Here is a 21,171-nt window from a genome sequence, read left to right on the forward strand (position 1 = left end):
ACATCCACAGTTCTTTGTTATATTTTAGCAACTTGTTAAAACATCTTGTTTCCCCGCTGTATGTTTTCATTGAATTACATTGGCTCCCAAATTAAAATTCTCATCTGTACATTCAAGTCTCTCTATTGTCTTACCCTTCACTTTCCTTATTAACTTCTTAAGCCCCACAGTTCTTTAAGAGTTCTGCAGTCCACCAAAACTGGCATCTTGTGCATGGTTTGTGCCTTTGTCCTGCATTTGGCAGCAATGCCTTCAACTATCTAAGCCCTAAGTTTTGTCACTGTAGTGATTGTAACAAGGTCAGCCAGGTGGACTTCATAAAGTATGAGCTCCTTGATTGGGGCTGTTAATATGGCCCAAACAGGGAGCCTTGGTTGACAGATATAAACAGGAGGGATTTGATTGCACTTCAGTCCCACGCTCCTGATCTTTGGGCACCCGGTACGGAGGAGGGAGGGCAGGTCTGAAGACCTCCTCGTGGGTCTGCTCCTGGGCCTGGCCAAACTGGCCATTAACAGGTCCAGGCAGCGGGCCATGGAGGGGGTCGTTAGGGCCGACTGCCTGCCCCTCTTCCGCGGATATGTTAGAGCCCAGGTGTCCTTGGAGAAGGAGCACGCGGTGTCCACCAACACCCTGGAATTGTTCAGGGAGAGGTGGGCGCCGCAGGGAGTGGAGTGCATTATTTCCCTCTCCAACTCTATTTTGATTTAGTCCCTACCCTCCCCTTCACTGTTTTGATCCCACAGCATTGCCCTTTGATGTGAAGGGCAGTGCTTGTCACTGGCCACTCGGGTGTTTTCCTATCTTCCTGGTGGTGGAAATTGAATAAAGATTCATACACCTTGTGTCTCTCACTGTGTCTCACACCTGCACACACACACACACACCATGGGTGCTGGGGAAAAAATAAGCACTACCGCAGTTAGGCGGTAGTGTGGGGGTTAATAAAAAATAACAGAGCTACAGAAAAAAAAATAAACAGGAGGGACTGTGGTGTGGTGAATCAGTGGTTAGCACTGCTGCCTCACAGCACCAAGGCCCCAGGTTCCAATTCCAGCCTTGGGCAACTGTCTGTGTGGAGTTTGTACATTGTCCCTGTGTCTGTGTATGTTTAACACCCTGGAGTCGTTCAGGGAGAGGTGGGCACTGCAAGGAGTGGAGTGCATTGTTTCCCTCTCCAACTCTATTTTGATTTAGTCCCGACCCTCCCCTTCACTGTTTTGATCACACAGCATTGCCCTTTGATGTGAAGGGCAGTGCTTGTCACTGGCCACTTGGGTGTTTTCCTATCTTCCTGGTGGTGGAAATTGAATAAAGATTCGTACACCTTGTGTCTCTCACTGTGTCTCACACATGCACACACACACCATGGGTGCTGGGGAAAAAATAAGCAGTACTGCAGTTAGGCGGTAGTGTGGGGGTTAATAAAAAAAAACAGGAGATTGTTTGATCACACAGCATTGCCCTTTGATGTGAAGGGCACTGCTTGTCACTGGCCACTCGGGTGTTTTCCCTTTTGAGAATTGGGAAAATAAAACAGGAGGGCACCCGGTACGGAGGAGGGAGGGCAGGTCTGAAGACCTCCTCGTGGGTCTGCTCCTGGGCCTGGCCAAACTGGCCATAAACAGGTCCAGGCAGCGGGCCATGGAGGGGGTCATTAGGGTTGACTGCCTGCCCCTCTTCCACGGTTACGTAGAGCTCGGGTGTCCTTGGAGAAGGAGCACATGGTGTCCACCAACACCCTGGAGTTGTTCAAGGAGAGGTGGGTGCCGCAGGGAGTGGAGTGCATTATTTCCCCCTCCAACTCTATTTTGATTTAATCCCTGCCCTCCCCTTCACTGTTTGATCACACAGCATTGCCCTGTGATGTGAAGGGCACTGCTTGTCACAGGCCACTCGGGTGTTTCCTTTCTTCCTGGTGGTGGAAACTGAATAAAGATTTATACACCTTGTGTCTCTCACTGTGTCTCACAAAAAAGAGAAGGAAAGAAAAAATAAAATAAATAAATAGGAGTCACCTGCACACACACAACATGGGCACTGTGTGAAAAAAAATAAACAGAAGGGTCTTTCACTCTGAGAGCTGCCTCTGAAGAAGCTGGACTCTCCACGTGTAAATAAAAGGGTGGCTTGCTGATGGGATACCGCACTCTGTCGAGGTATTTCAGTGGCAAAAAGAGAAAAGCACACTCCTGAAGAAATTCACTCACAACAGTCGTCTTTGAGTTGGGATAAGCATTTCTGACATCATGCTGTTAATTGTGAAGCTTGACTAGTTTAATCCTACCGATGAAGGCTGAGTCCATTATGTGGAAAGAATGTGCTTTTTTGTCCAGGCAAATGACTTTGGGGCAGATGAAAAGTAATGAGTAATTTTCCTGACAGTTTGTGATCCCTCAGCTTTTATTACTATTCGGAGCCTAACTTTCTCTGAGGCAGCAGTTACTAAAACCTTTCAATCATTGATGGGTTTAGTTAAGGAATATTTCAATTCCAAGCCTCCTCTAATACTAAGGCAATATTGGTTTAATTGGCAATTCAAGATCCAGGAGAATCCATTTCGGGATTTTTGACTAGGTTAAGATGACTGGCAGAGATAGCTGACTTTGGTTTAACCTTAATGAGGTGCTGAGAGACTGTTTGGTATTTTGGGATTAATGATGTAACCATGCAAAAAGCACCTACTAGCTGAAGCACAACTGGACAACAAACAGGCACTACAACTGGCTTTATCCCTGGAAAATGCAGCAAGTGGAGTATATGAGTTGCAGGATATGCCGATGGAAGTAGACACTCTCACCAGTCCAACTTGAGTGAAAACAATTGCATAGTCTCACACAAGACATATCCTGAACAGAGGGATTCTAAGTCAACCCACAGCAAAACCCCAAAACAAAGCCAGCCTCCGCCAACATTTAATATTTTCTTCAGAATCCAGACCAGCAAGCCATAGTTGTTGCTGTGATATACAGACTCGAGATGGCAAAAGAATCCCACTAGACTTAAATTGTGGAAGAGAGCTCATAGGCCAGTATCCAGGAGAGCACATCCTAGAAAGTCCACCTATATCTGGTTGGAACAGTTAAATTGCTTCGCAACATCCAAATCAGAACCAATCAAAATAAATGTCTGCTTAAATGGCCACCTGGTTCTAACAGAGGTCAATACCAGTGTGGCTGTTTCCGTGAACGCAGCACCAGTCTTTAACAAATATCACTCCGGACTCCGACCCTTAAGTTTGCACAAGACTTCAGCTAGACGGAGAAATTATACCAGGGAGCCTTTACAGATAAGGGTACAACTTCAGTTCTATTTTTTTATGAGAAGCTGCTGGTACATTTACCACTGATTGTCATAACAGGCTCAGGCCCAAGCTTGATGGGGCGAAATTGGTTGAGAAAGATTTACCTAGATTGGCTCAACATTTTTCAGTTAGAAAATGGCTGTCTGAATGAAGTCCTAACTAAATACTCGGACATTTTTCAGGAAGGTCTAGGGGCTATCAAAGGAACCAAGGCCACCTTGCATATTGAGCAATTCTTCAAGGCCTACCTCGTGCCATTTGCCTTACAGACGGCAAATCAGAAGGCTAGAAATTAACGTAATCATCAAGGCAGTCAGTTTATGGAATGGGCAGCACCAGTCATACTGATTGTGAAGCCTGATGCGTTAGTTCACCTTTCTGGGGATTTTAAACAAACAATTAACTACTTTCACAGCTGGAGAAATACTCAATCCCTCGCCTAGAGGATTTATGCATAATGCTGATAGGAGGCCTGTCCTTCAAGAAGCTGGACATAAGCCATGCATACTTGCAATTGCGATGAGGACTCCCTGAAGTATGCTACAATTAGTATTCATAGGGCATGCGCCAATATACAAGACTGCCATTTGAAGTATCGTCATTTTTTAGCAGATAATGGAGAACATTTTACAAGGTCTACCCCAGGTCACCATTCATCTGGATGATGTGCTAATAACAGTGATGACCAATAGGAATACTTAGAGAACTTGTACACAGTCCTTAGACATTTCTCCCAGGCAGGCATATGCCTTAGAAGGGAAAAATGTGTGTTCCAGGCACTCCAAGTGACCTACGTGGGCTATGGAGTCAACAAGACTAGATAATACCCGGTGAATGATAAAGTGAGGGCAAACAAAGGTGACCCAGCTCTATGTCTGGTGAATTATTACTGAAGGTTCATACACAATCTGGCATTCATCGTGGCACCTTTCCATCAAATCTTAAAGGTTGTATAACGAAGCTATAGCTTTCAGAAAAGTGAAGAAACAGCTATCATCCTCGAAGGGGTTGGCATGCTACGGTCCCAAGCAAGATTTGGTATTAACATGTAAAGCCTCCCTATACAGCATTGGAGTATATTGGCTCATAGGTGGCCAATGGTGAGGAATGCCCAATAGCATATTTATCCCGGACTTTGGCTAATGCACCCAGATAGAGAAGGAAGGTTTGGTAGTCATATCTGGAGTCAGGAAGTTCCACCAATACCTTTACAGATATAAATGCGGAACAATAATGGACCACAATCCCTGCTAAGTCTACATAAAGAGGACAAGGCAGTGCACCCATGACTTCAGGTTGAATTCAGCGGTGGCCTCTAAGACTAACTGCACATAATTACAAGTTGAAACACTGTCCAGGAGGCCAAATAGCATTTAGTTGCCTCCTGCTGGCAGATAGACCACCTTGGTACTGCCACCCAGAGAGTCCATAACAGTTTTAAATTTTCTGGATGCACTTCCAACCACAGCTAACAATACCAATCTTTGAACACAGAAAGATCTGGGCCTGGTGAAAACTGTAACAGCTGGTGGTGATGGGGAAAATCAAAGGGCCGTCACAACCAGAATTGAAACCATTTTGGACCCGGAAAAACCAGATCACCAGACAGCATATTATTATGCGGAGCAAGAGTGATTGTCCCAAGCAAAGGTCGACACCAAATACTGGCTGAACTTTACCAAAGTAAAAACAATGACTGCAGATGCTGAAAACCAAATACTGGATTAGTGGTGCTGGAAGAGCACAGCAGTTCAGGCAGCATCCAACGAGCAGCGAAAATGCAGATGTTGATGAGAAGTTGTCTGGTGGCAAGAACTGGATGCAGACAAAGCCATGTTGGTGGGGCAGTGTCCAGACTACTAGCAATGACAAAAATTACCGCCAGCAGCTCCCCCACATTCGTGGGAATAGCTGAGTAAACCCTAGACGTTGTTACACATTGACTATGCAGGTCTTTTCATGGGCTCAATGTTCTTAATTATTGTGGATGCCCACTCAAAGTGGCTGGATGTGCATAGAGTTCATTCGCCAAACATGGGGACTATGATAGAAAAACTGCGCACATCTTTTGCAATACAAGGACTCCCGGAAGTATTAGTAACAGATAACGGGCCATTGTTTACCAGCAGGGAACTTGAGTATCTCCTAAAGTAGAATAGTATTCATCATATAAGGACAGCTCCATACCATTTATCATCCAATGGTCGAGCAGAAAGAGGAGCCCAATCTTTGAAGGCAGGCTTAAAGAAACACCTTATAGCTTCACTAGATACCAAACTGTCCTAGTTCCTATTTGATTAATAGGAATGCCGATGCTGGACACAAGACTGCGCTAAGCGAGAGAGACAGTTTACTTCAGGGGACGATGTTTGGTGTAGGAACCACAGGAATGGCTCTGCATGGGTAAGAAGCATGGTCCCCACAATAAAGATGTATAAAGATGCAATGGTCCTGAATAAGCATGTGGACCATATGAAACCTGCAAACCCACAAACAGTGTGGGAGCAAAACATGCTGAGCTCCTTGACAGTTTTTGGTTCTCTCTCTCCATCAAGTGTTAAAGATAATTCAGAATCTAGATGTCACCACCTCAATGCCTTTGTCACCTGAAGAGGAGAATGAATTTCTTCGTGATGCTCCAAGCCCAAGGTGCAACCTAGTACGCATTACACACTTCCTGTATCAGAGGCAGAGTTGGACGAACTTGAGCCGGTGCTAAAACGCTCCAGAAGGAGCTACAAAAAAGTATCAGCCTATGTCCTTGGACTCAGAGGGGAAGGGATGTAATGATTATAATGAGGTTAGCCAGGTGGAACGCCTAGAATATGAGTTCCCTGACTGGGACTATTAATCTGGTCCAATCAGAGCCCTGACTGACAGATATAAACAGAAGCGTCAGAGGTTCTGATGACTCTGACAGCTGGCTCTGAGGGAGCTGGATCAGTGCCAAGGACTTTCCATGTGTAAATAAAGGGTGACTTGGTGATGGGATACTGGCATCTGTGGAGTTATTTCAGTGATACCCTTTTTAAACCATGCCACTTTCCATTTCTCTTTTCTTCTTTAAAACATTCTCTAAAATTCACCTTACTGACCAAACATTTGATTGCCTGATTATGTCTCCTGCTTGGACTCAGTACAAAGACTTACAAATTTCAAATGGCTTTTACAACAAACAAAATACTCAAAGCCCTTTATAGCCAACCAAATACTCTTGATGTATAATCACTGTTGCAATGTAGGAAACATTAATTTGATGTTAGCTTATTTGGCTGATTACATTTCTGAGAATAGCCTTATGACTTTATATCCTGTAAAAGGCTCTAACTAAGTGTGAATTGATATGAGTTCATGTTGCATTAATCTCAAATGCAACATTGGACTCAGTAATACATTGTGAATTTTTTTTTTGGATGAACATTCATCTCTATTACTTGAATTGAATATAAAATGTTAAAAATTCTTGTACTGATTTATCACTGGCCACGGACAGATAGATGGTTAGACCATAGAGGAGACCGTTCAGTCTATCATGGCTATACCAGTCTACCAAGATATTTGGTTCGCTCAGTTGCCAAACTGCTGGTTACAATGCAGACTGATGCTAACAGCATGGATTCAATTCCTGTATCTGCTGAGGTTGCCTTGAAGGACCGTATTTCTCAACCTCTCTCCTCACCCAAGGCTTGGTGCCCTTCAAATTGAACCACCACCAGTCAGCCCTCCCTAATGAGAAAGCAGCTCTCTGGTCTGGTAAGAGCATTGTGACTTTTTACCAAGAGCCAATGACATCGCTCCCATTTCCTATCACTTGACCCATAGCCCTGGAGGCTATAGCAACATACATGAATATCTAAAAACTGTTTATAGATTACGAGTGTTTCTGACCCAACCACACTTTCAGGCAGTGATTTTCAGATTCCCGCCACTCTCTAAGTGAAAAGAATTATCCTCAACTCTCTTCTTAGCCTTCAACCTCTTACCTTAAATCTATGCCTTTTGGCTATTCTCCCTTCTAATGACTGTCCTGCAGAGGCAGCATTGTAGTAAACTCCCTTTGCACCCTCTTTAGTCAAATACTGATGATGCAATTACGTCATCTCCACATCCCAGTTGTGACATTTTATACTGCATTTTATACAGTTCCAGCTCCCTGCTCTTGTATTCTGTGCCGCAGTTAAATAAAAGTAAGAATCCTGTTTGATTTCTTAACCACCTCATCTACCATGCCCTGCTACCTTCAAGGATCTGTGAATATGTACACCAAGGTCTCCCTGATGTTCAGTACTTACCAGGGTTCTACCATGCATTGTGCAATCCTTTGTTTCATTAGCCCTCCCCAAGTGCATTATCTCAGACTTTTCTGGATTGAATTCCATTTCCCACTGCTCCACTCACTTGACCTAGAACGGACATCAAAATCTAAACTTCGAACCTCAGTTCTACTGGTAGGTCATACATATGATCCCAACCCTTTAAATTTGTCATATTTGCTGTTTTACAGCAGAGTACTGAGCTCACAGGCTGTAGTAAAGGCCAGCACAAATTTTTATTTTGATTTAATCCATCCACAATTAAGCCTATGCAGGCTCAACAGAAATTAGTCTCAATGCAGCTGCTAAATAAAGTGGATGTACCATTTACACCAAATCTACTATTTATAGCTGAAGGTATTGTTTCAAGCTAGGCAGTATGCTGCTTACACCATTTGGCTGAAATATTGCCCTTCTGTACAGGAGCAAGTTCTTCCCCGATGTTTCCGATCAAAAGGATTTTGCCCAAAAAAACATGGCATAGATCAGGAAATGTCAGTTGCACTGGAATTTCTGCACAAGACTCCACATTCTGGAACCAGACCACCCGAAGGGCTCTCAAAAGAAAGTCAGCAGCCTTCTGCTTCCTAAGTTGTTGCCTCTAGAGAAAAACCTTGTCGGAGCAATAAAATAGATGGATAATCGGAGAAGACAAGTGCTAATGGCTTGCACAGGGGTGATTAATAGCTGTTGTGTTAACTGCTAGCTAACAATGGATGGAGTTGTTTAATAAACTTGTTTTGTTTTGTATTCTGAATGGATATTTGTATTTGTAATAAAGTGAATGCAAGACTGCTAAAGCAAGGATGGCAATATATGATGACAGACGAGTCAGTGGTGATATGGACTGTACGAGTGTATTGAGAGGGAGAAAGGGTTGACAAGAAACGCTTTTCAATGACCTGTTCTCTAACAGCATGGGGAGCCAATAGTTGTCCTGCTCCTCTTCATAGTGTACCACCTCCTTCTTCTCTTCCTCCTGCTTCTCCTGTTAAAGCTTTTGTGCTCAGGTGATTCAAAGGCTGATCCTTTATGAAAACAAACCAATGGAAGCTGAAGAAAACAATGCTCACTTGGGCATGTATTAAGAAGCTCCAGCAGAACAATCCAGGCAGCAGAAGCATGGCTTGAGCATACAATAGTCTGTAGTTTTAGTGACAGTATTTGAGCCAGACTTCAGTCATGAAGCATGGCTGAAGGAGATGAGCCTTGTTTTGCAGAAACCAGCCTCTGTCCTCCCATGCTGCTTAAAGCAAAGATAGAACTGAGGACTGCTGACAAATAACTTAATCACAACTGCCATCAGGAGACCAGGCGCAGACAAGCTGAACATTGAGGGAGTCGGATTCCTTTCTCTGAACAAAGGAGGGAGGTTGATGATGATAAAGCACATGGCCATACGTTGGATCTCCAGGAAACCTGCCAGGTATATAAGACCTTGTTTTCATTCATTTTCCTTTTCATGCATTCTGCCCAAATAAGATAATCAGTCATGATGCCACCATATCATCTATCACCCACAACAGTGAACAACAAACTGAGGACTGTCAGTGATGTCACCTGTGGCAGTATGTAAGCAGCCTGCGTATAAGTGTGACAGTCATGGAGAGTTTGACAGCCATAGACAATAATGACTATGGCCTGGGGCCACAGCAAGTCACATTGATCAGTAACAGCATCTTTGTGGTGAAGGCACCTGAAATGTTGCTCCCCTGAAGATTTAACCTGCAGATGGTTCTTGCACAGTATCTTCCTCTTACCTATTTTCCCTGGTTTCTTTGCTGCTTTCACTCAAAAGCAAATCTACCGCAACCAAATGCATTGCTGCAGTACAGCTGGCTGTGAAAGCAACCAAAAACAGTACATCACCAGTAAACTTTCATTCTGAGCTGTCAATTTCGCAGTCAGAAAACGGGTCCAGTCAGCAATCTCAAATGACATGCCACAAACAATAATTTGCATTTAAACACCATCCTAAACATTGTAAAATGTCCAAATGGGTACTAACAAACAAAATTTTACTCAGAGCACCATAAGGAGACATTGGGAAGTGTGACAATAAAGGAAATTATAAGAGGTTACTTAAACAGGGAAAGGGAGAAGTGGAGATACTTAGGGACCAAATAGTTGAAGGTGCAGGCCCCAGTTGTAGGGTAGATGAAATTGGAGATACAGGACAGGCTATAGTTGGAGGAGTGTAAGGATGTCAAAGGGCTGCAGAACTGAAATAGGTTACAGAGAAGAATGAGACAAGGCTGTGAAGGGATTTGAAAACAAGGATAAGAATTTTAAAATCAAGGCAAAGCTGAATTGAGAATCAATATAGGTCAATATAGGAGGGTTAAGAGGAGGGATTTCTGAATGCTGTTCAGGAGAACTTTCTCATTAGTGTATTCCCAGTCCAACTAGAAAGAAGATATTGTTGGATCTGATATTGGGAAATAGGGTGGAATGATGCACTGTGTGTTTGTGGGAAAATATTTTGATGAGCATAGCAATCAGACTATATGGTATGTTTAGCAGTGGAGTCGTGGGTAAGTGAAGTAATATATTTGGGTGGTTGCTTTACCCGAAACACTACTCAGGTAGTGTCTCCCACACATCCTCTAACCAAAAGAAAAGGTTCTGTGTGCCAGATAGGTAAGGTGACTAGTTTTTATTTTTTTTTAGTTTTCAGTGGTCTCGTTGGGATTTTAGAATATTGAGAATGGAGGTAAGGGCAGTTGAATGTTCCTCCTGCAGAATGTGGGAGGTAAGGGTCACCACAAGTGTCCCTGCTGACTGAATCTAAGGAAGTGCACCCAACTCCAGCTCCTCAAAAACCAGGTTTGGGGACTGGAGCTACAGCTGGATAAACTTCGGATCATTTGGGAGATGGAGGGGGTTACTGAGAGCATTTACAGGAAGGCAGTCACACCCCAGGTACAAGAAGAAGGTGGAAGGGTTACTGTCAGGGGATGGAAAGGGAACCTGCAAGCAGTTCAGGGATCTCCTGTGGCTGTTCCCTCAACAACAACACTGTTTTGGATATTGTTGGGGGTTGTGGTTACTTACCAGGGGTAAGCCATGGGATATAGATCTCTGGCACAGATTCAGTCCCTGTTGCTCAGAAGGGAAGAGGGAAGAGGAGCAGAGCGTTGGTCATTGGGAACTCCATAGTTAGGGGGACAGACAGGAGGTTCTGTGGGAATGAGAGAGAATCATGGTTGGTGTGTTGCCTCCCAGGTGCCAAGGTTCTTCATGTTTCTGATTGTGTTTTCAGGATCCTTGAGGGGGTGGGGGAGCAGCCTCAAGTCACGGTCCACATAGGCACCAACGACGTAGATAGGAAGTGACATGGGGAGTATAAGGCAGAACTTCAGGGAGCTAGGGTGGAAGCTTAGAACTAGAACAAACAGAATTGTTTTCTCTGGTTTCTTGCCCGTGCCACATGCTAGTGAGGTGAGGATTAGGGAGAGAGAGGAGTTGAACACATGGCTACAGGGATGGTGCAAGAGGGAGGGTTTTGGATTCCTGGATAATTGAAGCTCTTTCCGGGGTAGGTGGGACCTCAACAGATAGGATGGCCTAATCCTGAACCAGAGGGGTACCAATATCCTGTCGGGGGGGGGGGGGGGGGAGTTGAATTTGCTAATGCTCTTCGGGAGGGTTTAAACTAACTCAGCATGGGGATGGGAACCCAAATTGTAGTTTCTGTAGAAAGGAGGTTGAGAGTAGTGAGGTCAGAAATAAGGTTTCAAGGTTGCAAGGGAGGGCCGGCAAGCAAGAAGTTGGTTTGACATGTGTCTACTTCAACGCCAGCAGGATCTAGAATATGGTGGGTGAACTTGCAGCATGGGTTGGTACCTGGAATTTCGATGTTGTGGCCATTTCAGAGACATTAATAGAGCAGGGACAGGAATGGTTGTTGCAGGTGCCGGTATTTACATGTCTCAGTCAGAACAGAGAAGATGGTAAAAGAGGGGGAGGTGTAGCACTGTTAATCAAGGAGTGAATTACAGTGGCAGAAAGGATGTTTGAGAACTCATCTACTGAGGTGGTATGGGCTGAGGTGAGAAACAAGAAAGGAGGTCACCTTGTTGGGGGTTTCTATAGACCAGCGAATAGTTCCAGAGGTGCAAAGGAAAGGATAGCAAAGATGATTCTCGATAGGAGCAAGAGTTGTTATGGGGTCTTTAATGTTCCAAATATTGACTGGGAATACTATAATTCTAGTACTTTGGATGGGTCATTTATTGTCCAACGTGTGCAGGAGGGTTTCTTGACACAGTACGTTCACGGGCCAACAAGGGATGAGGCCACACTGGATTTGGTACTGGTTAATGAACCCAACTAGGTGTTAAATTTGGAGGTAGGTGAGCACTTTGGTGATAGTGACCACAATTCGGTAATGTTTACTTTAGCGATGGAAAGGGATAGGTATATACCACAGGGCAAAAGTTATAACTGGGGGAAAGGCAATTATGATGCGATAAGGCAAGATTTAAGATGCATAGGATGGAGAAGGAAACTGCAGGGGATGGGCACAATTGAAATGTGGAACTTATTCAAGGAACAGCTACAGTATGTCCTTGATAAGTATGTACCTGTTAGGCAGGGTGGAAGTTGTCGAGCAAGGGAGCCGTGGTTTACAAAAGAAGTTGAATCTCTTGTCAAGAGGAAGAATTAGGCTTATGTTAGGATGAGACATAAAGGCTCAGTCAGGGCTCTTGAGAGTTACAAGTTAGCCAGGAAAGACCTAAAAAGAGAGCTAAGAAGAGCCAGGAGGAGACATAAGAAGACATTGGCGGATAGGATTAAGGACAACCCTAAGGCTTTTTATAAGTATATCAGGAATAAAAGAATGACTAGAGTAAGATTAGGGCCAAACAAGGAAAGTAATGTGAAATTTTGCGTGGAGTCAGAGGAGCTGGGGAAGCACTAAACGAATACTTTTCGTCAGTATTCACACTTAAGAAGACAATGTTGATGAGGAGAATACTGAGATACAGCCTCCTAGAATAGATGGGATTGAGGTTCACAAGAATGAGGCGTTAGCAATTCTGGAAAGTGTGAACATAGATAAGTCCCCTGGGCTGGATGGAATTTATCATAAGCTTCTCTGGGAAGCCAGAGAGGAGATAGCAGTGCCTTTGGCTTTGATCTTTATGTCATCATTGGCGACTGGAATAGTGCCAGGAGACTGCAAATGTTGTTCCCCTGTTCAAGAAGGGGAGTAGGGACAATCCTAGTAATTATAGACCAGTGAGCCTTACTTTGGTTGTGGGTAAAGTGTTGGAAAAGTTTATAAGAGATAAGATTTATAATAATCTAGAAGGGAATAAGTTGATTAGGGATAGTCAACACGGATTTTTGAAGGGTAGCTCGGGCCTCACAAACCTTATTGAGGTCTTCAAGAAGGTGACTAGATAAGTCAATGGAAGTAAAGCAGTTGATGTGGTGTAGATGGATTTCAGTAAGGCAATTGATAAGTTTCCCCACGGTAGGCTATTGCACAAAATATGGAGGCATGGGGTTGAGGGTGATTTAGTGGTTTGGATCAGAAATTGGCTAGCTGAAAGGAGACAGAGGGTGGTGGTTGATGGGAAATATTCATCCTGGAGTTTAGTTACTAGTGGGGTACCACAAGGATCGGTTTTGGCACCAATGCTGTTTGTCATTTTTATAAATGACCTAGACGAGGGCTTAGAAGGATGGGTTAGTAAATTTGCAAATGATACTAAGGTCGGTGGAGTTGTGGATAGCGCTGAAGGATGTCATAGGTTGCAGAGGGGCATAGATAAGCTGCAGAGGTGGGCTGAGAGGTGGCAAATGGAATTTAATGCGGAAAAGTGTGAGGTGATTCACTTTGGAAGGAGCAACAGGAAAAGAGAGTACTGGGCTAATAATAAGAATCTTGGTAGGGTAGATGAACAGAGAGATCTCGGTGTCCATGTACAGAGATCCCTAAAAGTTGCCACTCATGTTGATAGAGTTGTTAAGAAGGCATAAGGTGTGTTAGCTTTTATTAATAGAGGAATTGAGTTTCAGAGCCACGAGGTCAGCTGTCAAAACTCTGGTGCAGCCACCTTTGGAGTATTGTGTACAGTTCTGGTCACTGTATTAAAGGAAGGATGTGGAAGTGTTGGAAAAGATTCAGAGGAGATTAACTAGGACATTACCTGGAATGGAGGGAAGGTCTTACGAGGAAAGACTGATGGACCTAAGGCTGTTTTCATTAGAGAGAAGAAGGTTGAGAGGTGACTTGATGGAGACATATAAGATAATCAGAGGGTAGATAGGGTGGACAGTGATGGTAATGGCTAGCACGAGGTGACATAGCTTTAAATTGAGGGGTGATAGATATAGGAGAGATGTCAGAGGTAGTTTCTTTACTCAGAGAATAGTAGGGGTGTGGAATGGACTGCCTGCAACTGCAGTAGACTCACCGGGTTTAAGTGCATTTAAATGGTCATTGGATAGACATATGGTAAAAATGGAATAGCGTAGATTAGATGGGCTTCAGATTGGTTTCAAAGGTCAGTGCAACATCGAGAGTTGAAGGGCCTGTGCTGCGGCTAATGTTCGATGTTCTCAATGCAAACTGCAAGGAGCTACTTTCAATGCATTGAGAAGGGATTTAGTCAGGATAAAATGAAATTAAAGACTTGCAAGAAGGACTGGAACAATGGTTGGCCTTTGACTAAGAGAATTTCAGTTACAGGCTGCAGACATTCCAACAAGGATGAACCAAAATCAGGATTCCTTGATAAGGAGGCATTAGATAGGTGGGACTTTTTCACTGGCACATAGGAGTTTGAGGGGTGACCTTATGAAAGTTTATAAAGTTGTGAGAGGTATAGATAAGGTGAATGGTAGGTGTCTTTTCCCTACAGTGAGGAATTTCAATAGTAATGGGCATATCTTTAAGGTGAGAGGAGAAAGATTGAAGAAAGAAATGAGAGGCAATTTTTTTCCACAGACAATGGTTTGAGTGGGGAATGAACTTTAAAAGGATGTGGCGAATGCAGTTATAGTTACAACATTTAGAAGACATTTGGTTCAGCACATGAATAAGAAATGTTTGGAGGGGCATGGGCCAAGCACAGGCAGGTGGGACTCACCTTGTTTGGGATTATGGACTGATTGGATTCAAGCGTCTGTTTCCGTGCTGTGTGATACTGTGACTCTATGTGGGAGATAGAGATTACTATGAAGTGGAAAACAAGGGTAGATTATGCATATCAGGTTTTTTTTTCAATTATTAGAATTTAATCTAATACAGCAGGTTCAGAGGGGAGGTGAAAAGAAACATAAGTCTAGAAAGAAGAGAATTTGTGTATTAATTGATGGTCAACACAAAATGGAATACAAAAACCTTCTGTAGGTATGTAAACTGTAAGAGTTACTAAGAGCTAAAGTGGCTCCTTTTACAGACCAGGAAATGCCATATGCTTAGATGAACAATACAAGGTTTGAATACACAATGAGTACTTTCAGTTAGTGTTTGCTGAGAAGAGGAGTCTGCCAAAATAGCAGTCAAAGCAGAAATAGTAAAAATAATGGATTCGGTGAAAGTTAAGAAGAATGCGATACTGAATAGGGAGGCAATATTTGAGGTAAGTAAATGGCCCTGATGGTTTACAACCTAGGTGTTGAAAGAAGATAGGATAGAGCTAGCTACAGGGTTGTTATAATACAATAATCGAGAAAAGGGAAAGGTGTCTAAGAATTGGAGAGTTGAAAATATAATATCCTTATTTAAGAAATAATCTAAGGATAGTCCTATCATCCGGATGAGTTGTCAACAATGGGGAAGCTTTTAGAAACAATAATCAGGAATAAAAATCAATAATTGCTTGGAGGTGTTTGAGCAATGAAGAATAGCCTGCAAGGATTTGAAAAGACAGATGTGGTTGACTAAACAAATTACTTTTTGATGAAGTAGCAGAGAACCTTGGTGAATGGAGCATGGTGTATGTTAACAACATGGTTTTAAGAAACCTTTGACAAAGTGAAACATTAAAAGCTGCTTAAAAAATTGATATTTACGCACTTTGAGGGTTAGTTTACTGTCAGGATAAAAGGAAATTGGTAAATAGTTATTTGACAGATTAACAGATAGAAGAAGTGATATTCTTCAAGGATCAGTGCTAAGATCACTACCTTTCTTGTTACATATAAATGATGTGGAAATTTGGAATGCAGAGTGAAATTTCAAAGTTTGCCAATAATACCAGACTTGGAGGGGTAGTATGCATAGAGGATAATATAAAGTACAAGACAACTTGGATAGGCTGGCAAAATAGTTGAATAAGAGGCAAATGAAACTTCATACAGAAAAGTGTGCAGTAATGAACTTTGGCAGAAGGGATTAAACGTACACTTAGTGGTGTATTTCTAAACAGTCTTCCAAAACAGAGGAGGTAAATTAGCTTCAAATGATGGCCAGGGAAAGGGATGGAGTTGTTAGCTAGACAATGAAATCTGAGCTGTGGTTTAAATGCAATGGCTGTACGTCTCCCAGGATTTAATTGAAAAGACCTCTGCTTAACTAATACTAAATATCAGGCAAGAAGCATGCAAATAGAAGGCAAGGAAGAGTTAAGAAAGTAAATCATGAAATACAGCTGATATCAACAGTGTATACAAAGAACTAGGCTTTGTGCTTATAGATTACTTCATTTAGGAACACTCCATTGATGGTAAAAATGAAGGGGGGAGAAGATAGGCCCTTGCAAGATATCAGATGTAATGGAAAAGCAAGTGGGTTTAATAGAAAAGCAAAAGAATGATGCAAGTCCAGAATTAGGGAAAGAGGAAGTTCCTGAATTTCTGTACAGCAACTAACTAGTAAAATAGGTCTTCAAATGATCCACCTAGACATTTAGTGTCGTTGATCAAGTTTATTACATGACAAATCTATATGTGGAGGTGCCGGTGTTGCACTGGGGTGGACAAAGTTAAAAATCACACCACATCAGGTTATAGTCCAACAGGTTTATTTGGAAGCACTAGCTTTCGGAGCTACCTGACGAAGGAGCAGTGCTCCAAAAGCTTGTACTTCCAAATAGACCTGTTAGACTATTGTCGTGTTTCATTGTATGATTTTTAACTATGGCGAATCTACTATTGGGACTGACAAATATCAGAACATGTTCTGCAATTAGTGTAGACCTTCACTCAATGCTTCATTCATCAGTTTAAACAGTTCTGTTTCATGCCTTTCTTGCCTTTGAATCAACCCAGGAGAAATTGAGGACTGCAGATGATGGAGATCAGAGCTGAAAATGTGTTGCTGGAAAAGCGCAGCAGGTCAGGCAGCATCCAAGGAGCCATTCCTGAAGAAGGGCTCATTTCCAAAACGTCGATTCTCCTGCTCCTTGGATGCTGCCTGACCTGCTGCGCTTTTCCAGCAACACATTTTCAGCTTTGAATCAACCCAACCCCAACCCAATATGATAGACAGTAAAGTTTGGCTGATAATGAGTGTGTATACAGTGCCTGTCAGGACGCTTAGGTGTTCATTTTTTTAATTAGGCGCTAGAAAAACTGAGACATCGATACAATTTACATAACTCCCGGCATAATTAAAAAGTACCCTGGAAATCAATAGGATCATCTAAATGCTTTTTGTAAAGTTAACTTGCTTTGAAGTTATATAGTATCGCAGTGTTAAACCCAAGCAATGTAAGAATGCTGGAGAAGCAGGGTGTCACAGCACTTCTCTCTGAAGTTGGTTTATGGTCTAACACAGAGTTACACTATGCCTTTACTTTCATTACAAAACTATCTGGACTATTGCGTAGTTTTGATCTCCCTACTTGAGGAGGGATAAGGTTGCATTGAAAGCAGTTCAGAGGAGGTTCACTAGATCAACTCCAGAGATCAGGGGTTTGTTTAATGAAGAAAGATTGAGCAGTTTAGAAGAATGAGAAGAGATTTAATTGCGGTATATTAGATGCTAAAGGGTGTTGACAAACTAGATATAGACAGATGTTTCTTCATGTGGGGTAATCTAGAATGAGAGGTCATAGTTTCAGGATAGGGAGTAGCAGAGATGAGGAGGAATTCTTTCTCTCAAAGGGTCATGAATCTGGGGTATTCATTACCCCAGAGTGAGGTGGATGCCAAGAAATTGAATAAACTTGAGACAAATAATTTTCATTTGTAATGGGTTGGAGGGGTATGGAGAGCAAGAAGAAAAGTCGAGTTTTAGCCAAGATGAGATTAGCCACGATCGTATTGAATAATACAGTGATTTGAGGGGTTGAATTAGTCCCTCTTGCTTGTAGTTCTTACATACTTTGCAGTAATTATGGCATAACAGTTTCAATTCAGCTTGCAATCTGAGAGGCATAAATGTTTTCATATTGTCACAATTTACCAAACTTTCCTGGTATCAGAGCATTTCACAGAAATGTTTGGACTTCATCATAAACTTTCCTCCCTAGTATCACTTCTGTCCTACTCGCTGGTCAAAACTGGAGGCTGAACTTGACCATTCACAACCTATTCGTCCCTGAGTTGAGCTTCATATAGATCCTATAGACACTAAATCACAACTGCCTGCTTTCCTTCAATGTAACAAGATCTGTCTCCACAGCTGCATCAGCTGATATGCTGCTAAAAAGTTTAATTGATACCTGTTATTTTGAAAGTTGACCATTCCAATGTGCTTCTTGTCTGACTTCTGTCTTCACGCTCCATCAACTTGAACAATTCTGTTGCCTGGATCTGAATTCATATTCCTTACACAAATCAACCGCTGAGCTACTGCTTCAATGATTCCTCAAATTTTAAAAATCTCATCCATACTTTCACATCTCTGCACTGTCTTCGCCTCTCCCATATAATTGCTTCATGCACTACCACCCTAGCTCCAAAATCTCTCTATTCCTCTAATTCTGGCCTCATGTGCATCTCTGATTTTAACTGCCATGCCAAAGACAACTACACCTTTCACTCCCTGCACCCTAAGTTCATGGAACTTAATCCTTACACCTCTCTGTCCCATTATCTTGCTATTCCTCATCATCTCATCACCTCACCCCTTATCTTTTAAGATGCTCCTTAAAACCCATTACTGGGACCAAAGCACCTGTGCTCATATCACCCTGCGTGGCTTCGGATCATATTTTGTTTAACATCAGTCCAGTGAATTATTAGGAAAATTTTACGGCATTAAAGGCAAGTTGTTGTTATAATGGTATTAAACAAAGTGTGCCCTAAGAAACGATGGAATATAAAGTTTATGCCAATATTTAAGAACTCAGTTGTTCAGTTATTATTGTACCACTTGCTGCACAGCTCGTTTACGTACAGGGTCAAACTGCAGAGACTGTCACAAATCATTAATTCATAGTCAGTGTGTTACTAACTGGCAAAGCGCCTCCTTTTTATTTTACCTGGATCAATAGTTCCAGTTCCAAGGAATTGACACACATGTGCTTTTCCAGAAACTCCAGTTTCTGGATGGTGATTGCGGTTTTCTGAGAGCTTTCCGCAGGCTGTTCAAGCGCTTGAAATACAGTGGCGCCGATAATCAAATAAAGCACCACCACCAGAAAATTAGCCGAGGCGGTCTTCCATTTCATAACAGTTGGGTTCAGGTCGCTGTCGTCTCCTGGAGTTAAAACCGTCGGTTTTGCAGAAAAGGACAGCCGTGGTTTGGCATTCTGAGTTGCTGTTTTGGGGTCTAATAGGTCAGGAGCTGCCACTGGGTAAAAACAGACACATAAAGAAATACATGGATTATTTTCACTGACAGCAACATTTAGTGATTTACAACCTTCTGGGCAATAAAGCCAACTTACATTATGAGTTTCATGTACGTACAAAATATTCACAATATGATAAAGGACAAACATTTCAATTCCTATTTGACAGTGCACGTATATCAACTCAACGTATTGAACAGATCAGGACTGTGGGTTACATGAATGGAGTCATAGATTATCAGCATCGATTCACTTTGTCTCAACAATTGTTTAAGGAAGGTTCTCTTTTTTTAATAAAAAGCTTTTTTTTTGCAATTCATATTATAGATTCCACCCAGGAGTTTTCAAGTTCCTGACCTATAGTAAAAAGGATGTATTTCAATTAAAATGTTTGAAAATAAATCGTGTTTCATTGCGCTCACTACATTGTTAATCATACAGTTAGCAACATGCAGGATGCTGTACATACTATAAGGGACTGATGAAAATGTGCATCTTATTAGGAATTCTGAATAAATTATACTAAGAGCATATTCTCCGAACCTGTCACATTTACAAGATCACGAACGTTTATAGACCACTCTATGGACTATGAACAAAGCCATAATATGAAGATGTATTTCACATCTAGGTAATATGTTCTAAACCGACCTAAGTATAGCCTCATAATATATGCATCTTTATAAAACCTTACTCAGCATTAATTTCAGAATGACAATAGCAACAAACGCTTTTCAAATGCATTTAACAAATTGAAGTGATTTCCACGGAGGCGGTTGGTACTTACTTCTTGTACGAACAATTCAGCCTATTTTCTGAGATCAGCAATCCTTTTTGTTCATTTTCAATGGGAGAATCGGGCAGTTAGGAGTGGATGTTGCTGCCACATGGCTCATACGTGTTCATCCTAATCCAAACGCATGGGGCTCTCTCTCTCTGTAAGACTCACATACACACTCACACCTCGCTTCATTTAAAGGATCCACAACCATTAAAATCATTCTCCCATATCCAGAGGACCGCCTCTGCTTCCCACAGCGCGTTTATTCCAAAAGTAAATTATGCAATGCTGATTGTAATCGGAACGGGAAATATACAGGAAGAAAACAATTAGGCACACTGACAAGCAGTAAATGTGATTAGTATTATGTAAACGTACAGTAAAAACAACAGTTGTTATTATTTTAACAGGCTAATTCATGTTTATATTTTATAACACATCTGCTAACATGTTGTATTGTAATGCATTTATCAGTTATCCGTTTTTGTGTCTGAGGTCTCATTGTGCATCTGTGTAGAATGCAACTGGCCATAAATTAATGAATGTTAATTGGGGACGTCTCCAAATATAGTGACAGTACAGATAAACTCTTATCCTAAATATGTGACGTTAAGTACAAACATGATCAACAGCAGATTCCAAATTAACATGAGAAAGAGTTAAATAAGAATTCAAGCAAACCATCTAATTGACAGTTTCACAAGAAATCCATTTCTGAAACACATGCTTCTATTTTTAGAGCCTCGTGTCTCACTACTGTACATGTGCAGAAGCTACATCTGGATTTTATGTTCACAGGGTGGTCACTTTTCTGCTCAATTAGGACCAATTGCATGCAAATAAGGAAAGTATCAGGGTCAAAAGCAATCAAAAGCTTTGGTGGTTCATAAACAGAAAATAAAGAAAAATAAACATCTACACTCATAACTTTTTAAATTGTGTTATTTACATTTCAATAGAGTTTTTTTAAAAAAACGTTTGTCATAGTAATTGTTTGAAGCAAGTCTCCAGAGGTTTGCAAATAGCTGGGTTAGAAGAACGATTTTCAGAGAAAGTATCATGGAGCATTTTCAA

General features: G+C 42.0%; 1 protein-coding gene across 1 annotated transcript in view; it reads right to left on the minus strand.

The window, feature by feature from the left end:
• Positions 1–20,217, minus strand: part of LOC140482975 (potassium channel subfamily K member 2-like) — a 191,965-nt gene extending 171,748 nt beyond the window's left edge. Inside the window, exons 1-2 of the mRNA XM_072580782.1 lie at positions 20,104–20,217; positions 19,005–19,315 (exon numbers count right to left, since the gene is read on the minus strand). Coding sequence (XP_072436883.1) covers positions 19,005–19,315; position 20,104 — 312 coding nt within the window. The 5' untranslated portion in view covers positions 20,105–20,217. The remainder of the gene's footprint in view (positions 1–19,004; positions 19,316–20,103) is intronic.
• Positions 20,218–21,171: the final 954 nt, after the last annotated feature.

The sequence above is a fragment of the Chiloscyllium punctatum genome, chromosome 11 (genome assembly GCF_047496795.1).
Source record: "Chiloscyllium punctatum isolate Juve2018m chromosome 11, sChiPun1.3, whole genome shotgun sequence".
In the NCBI taxonomy this organism is placed as follows: Eukaryota; Metazoa; Chordata; class Chondrichthyes; order Orectolobiformes; family Hemiscylliidae; genus Chiloscyllium; species Chiloscyllium punctatum.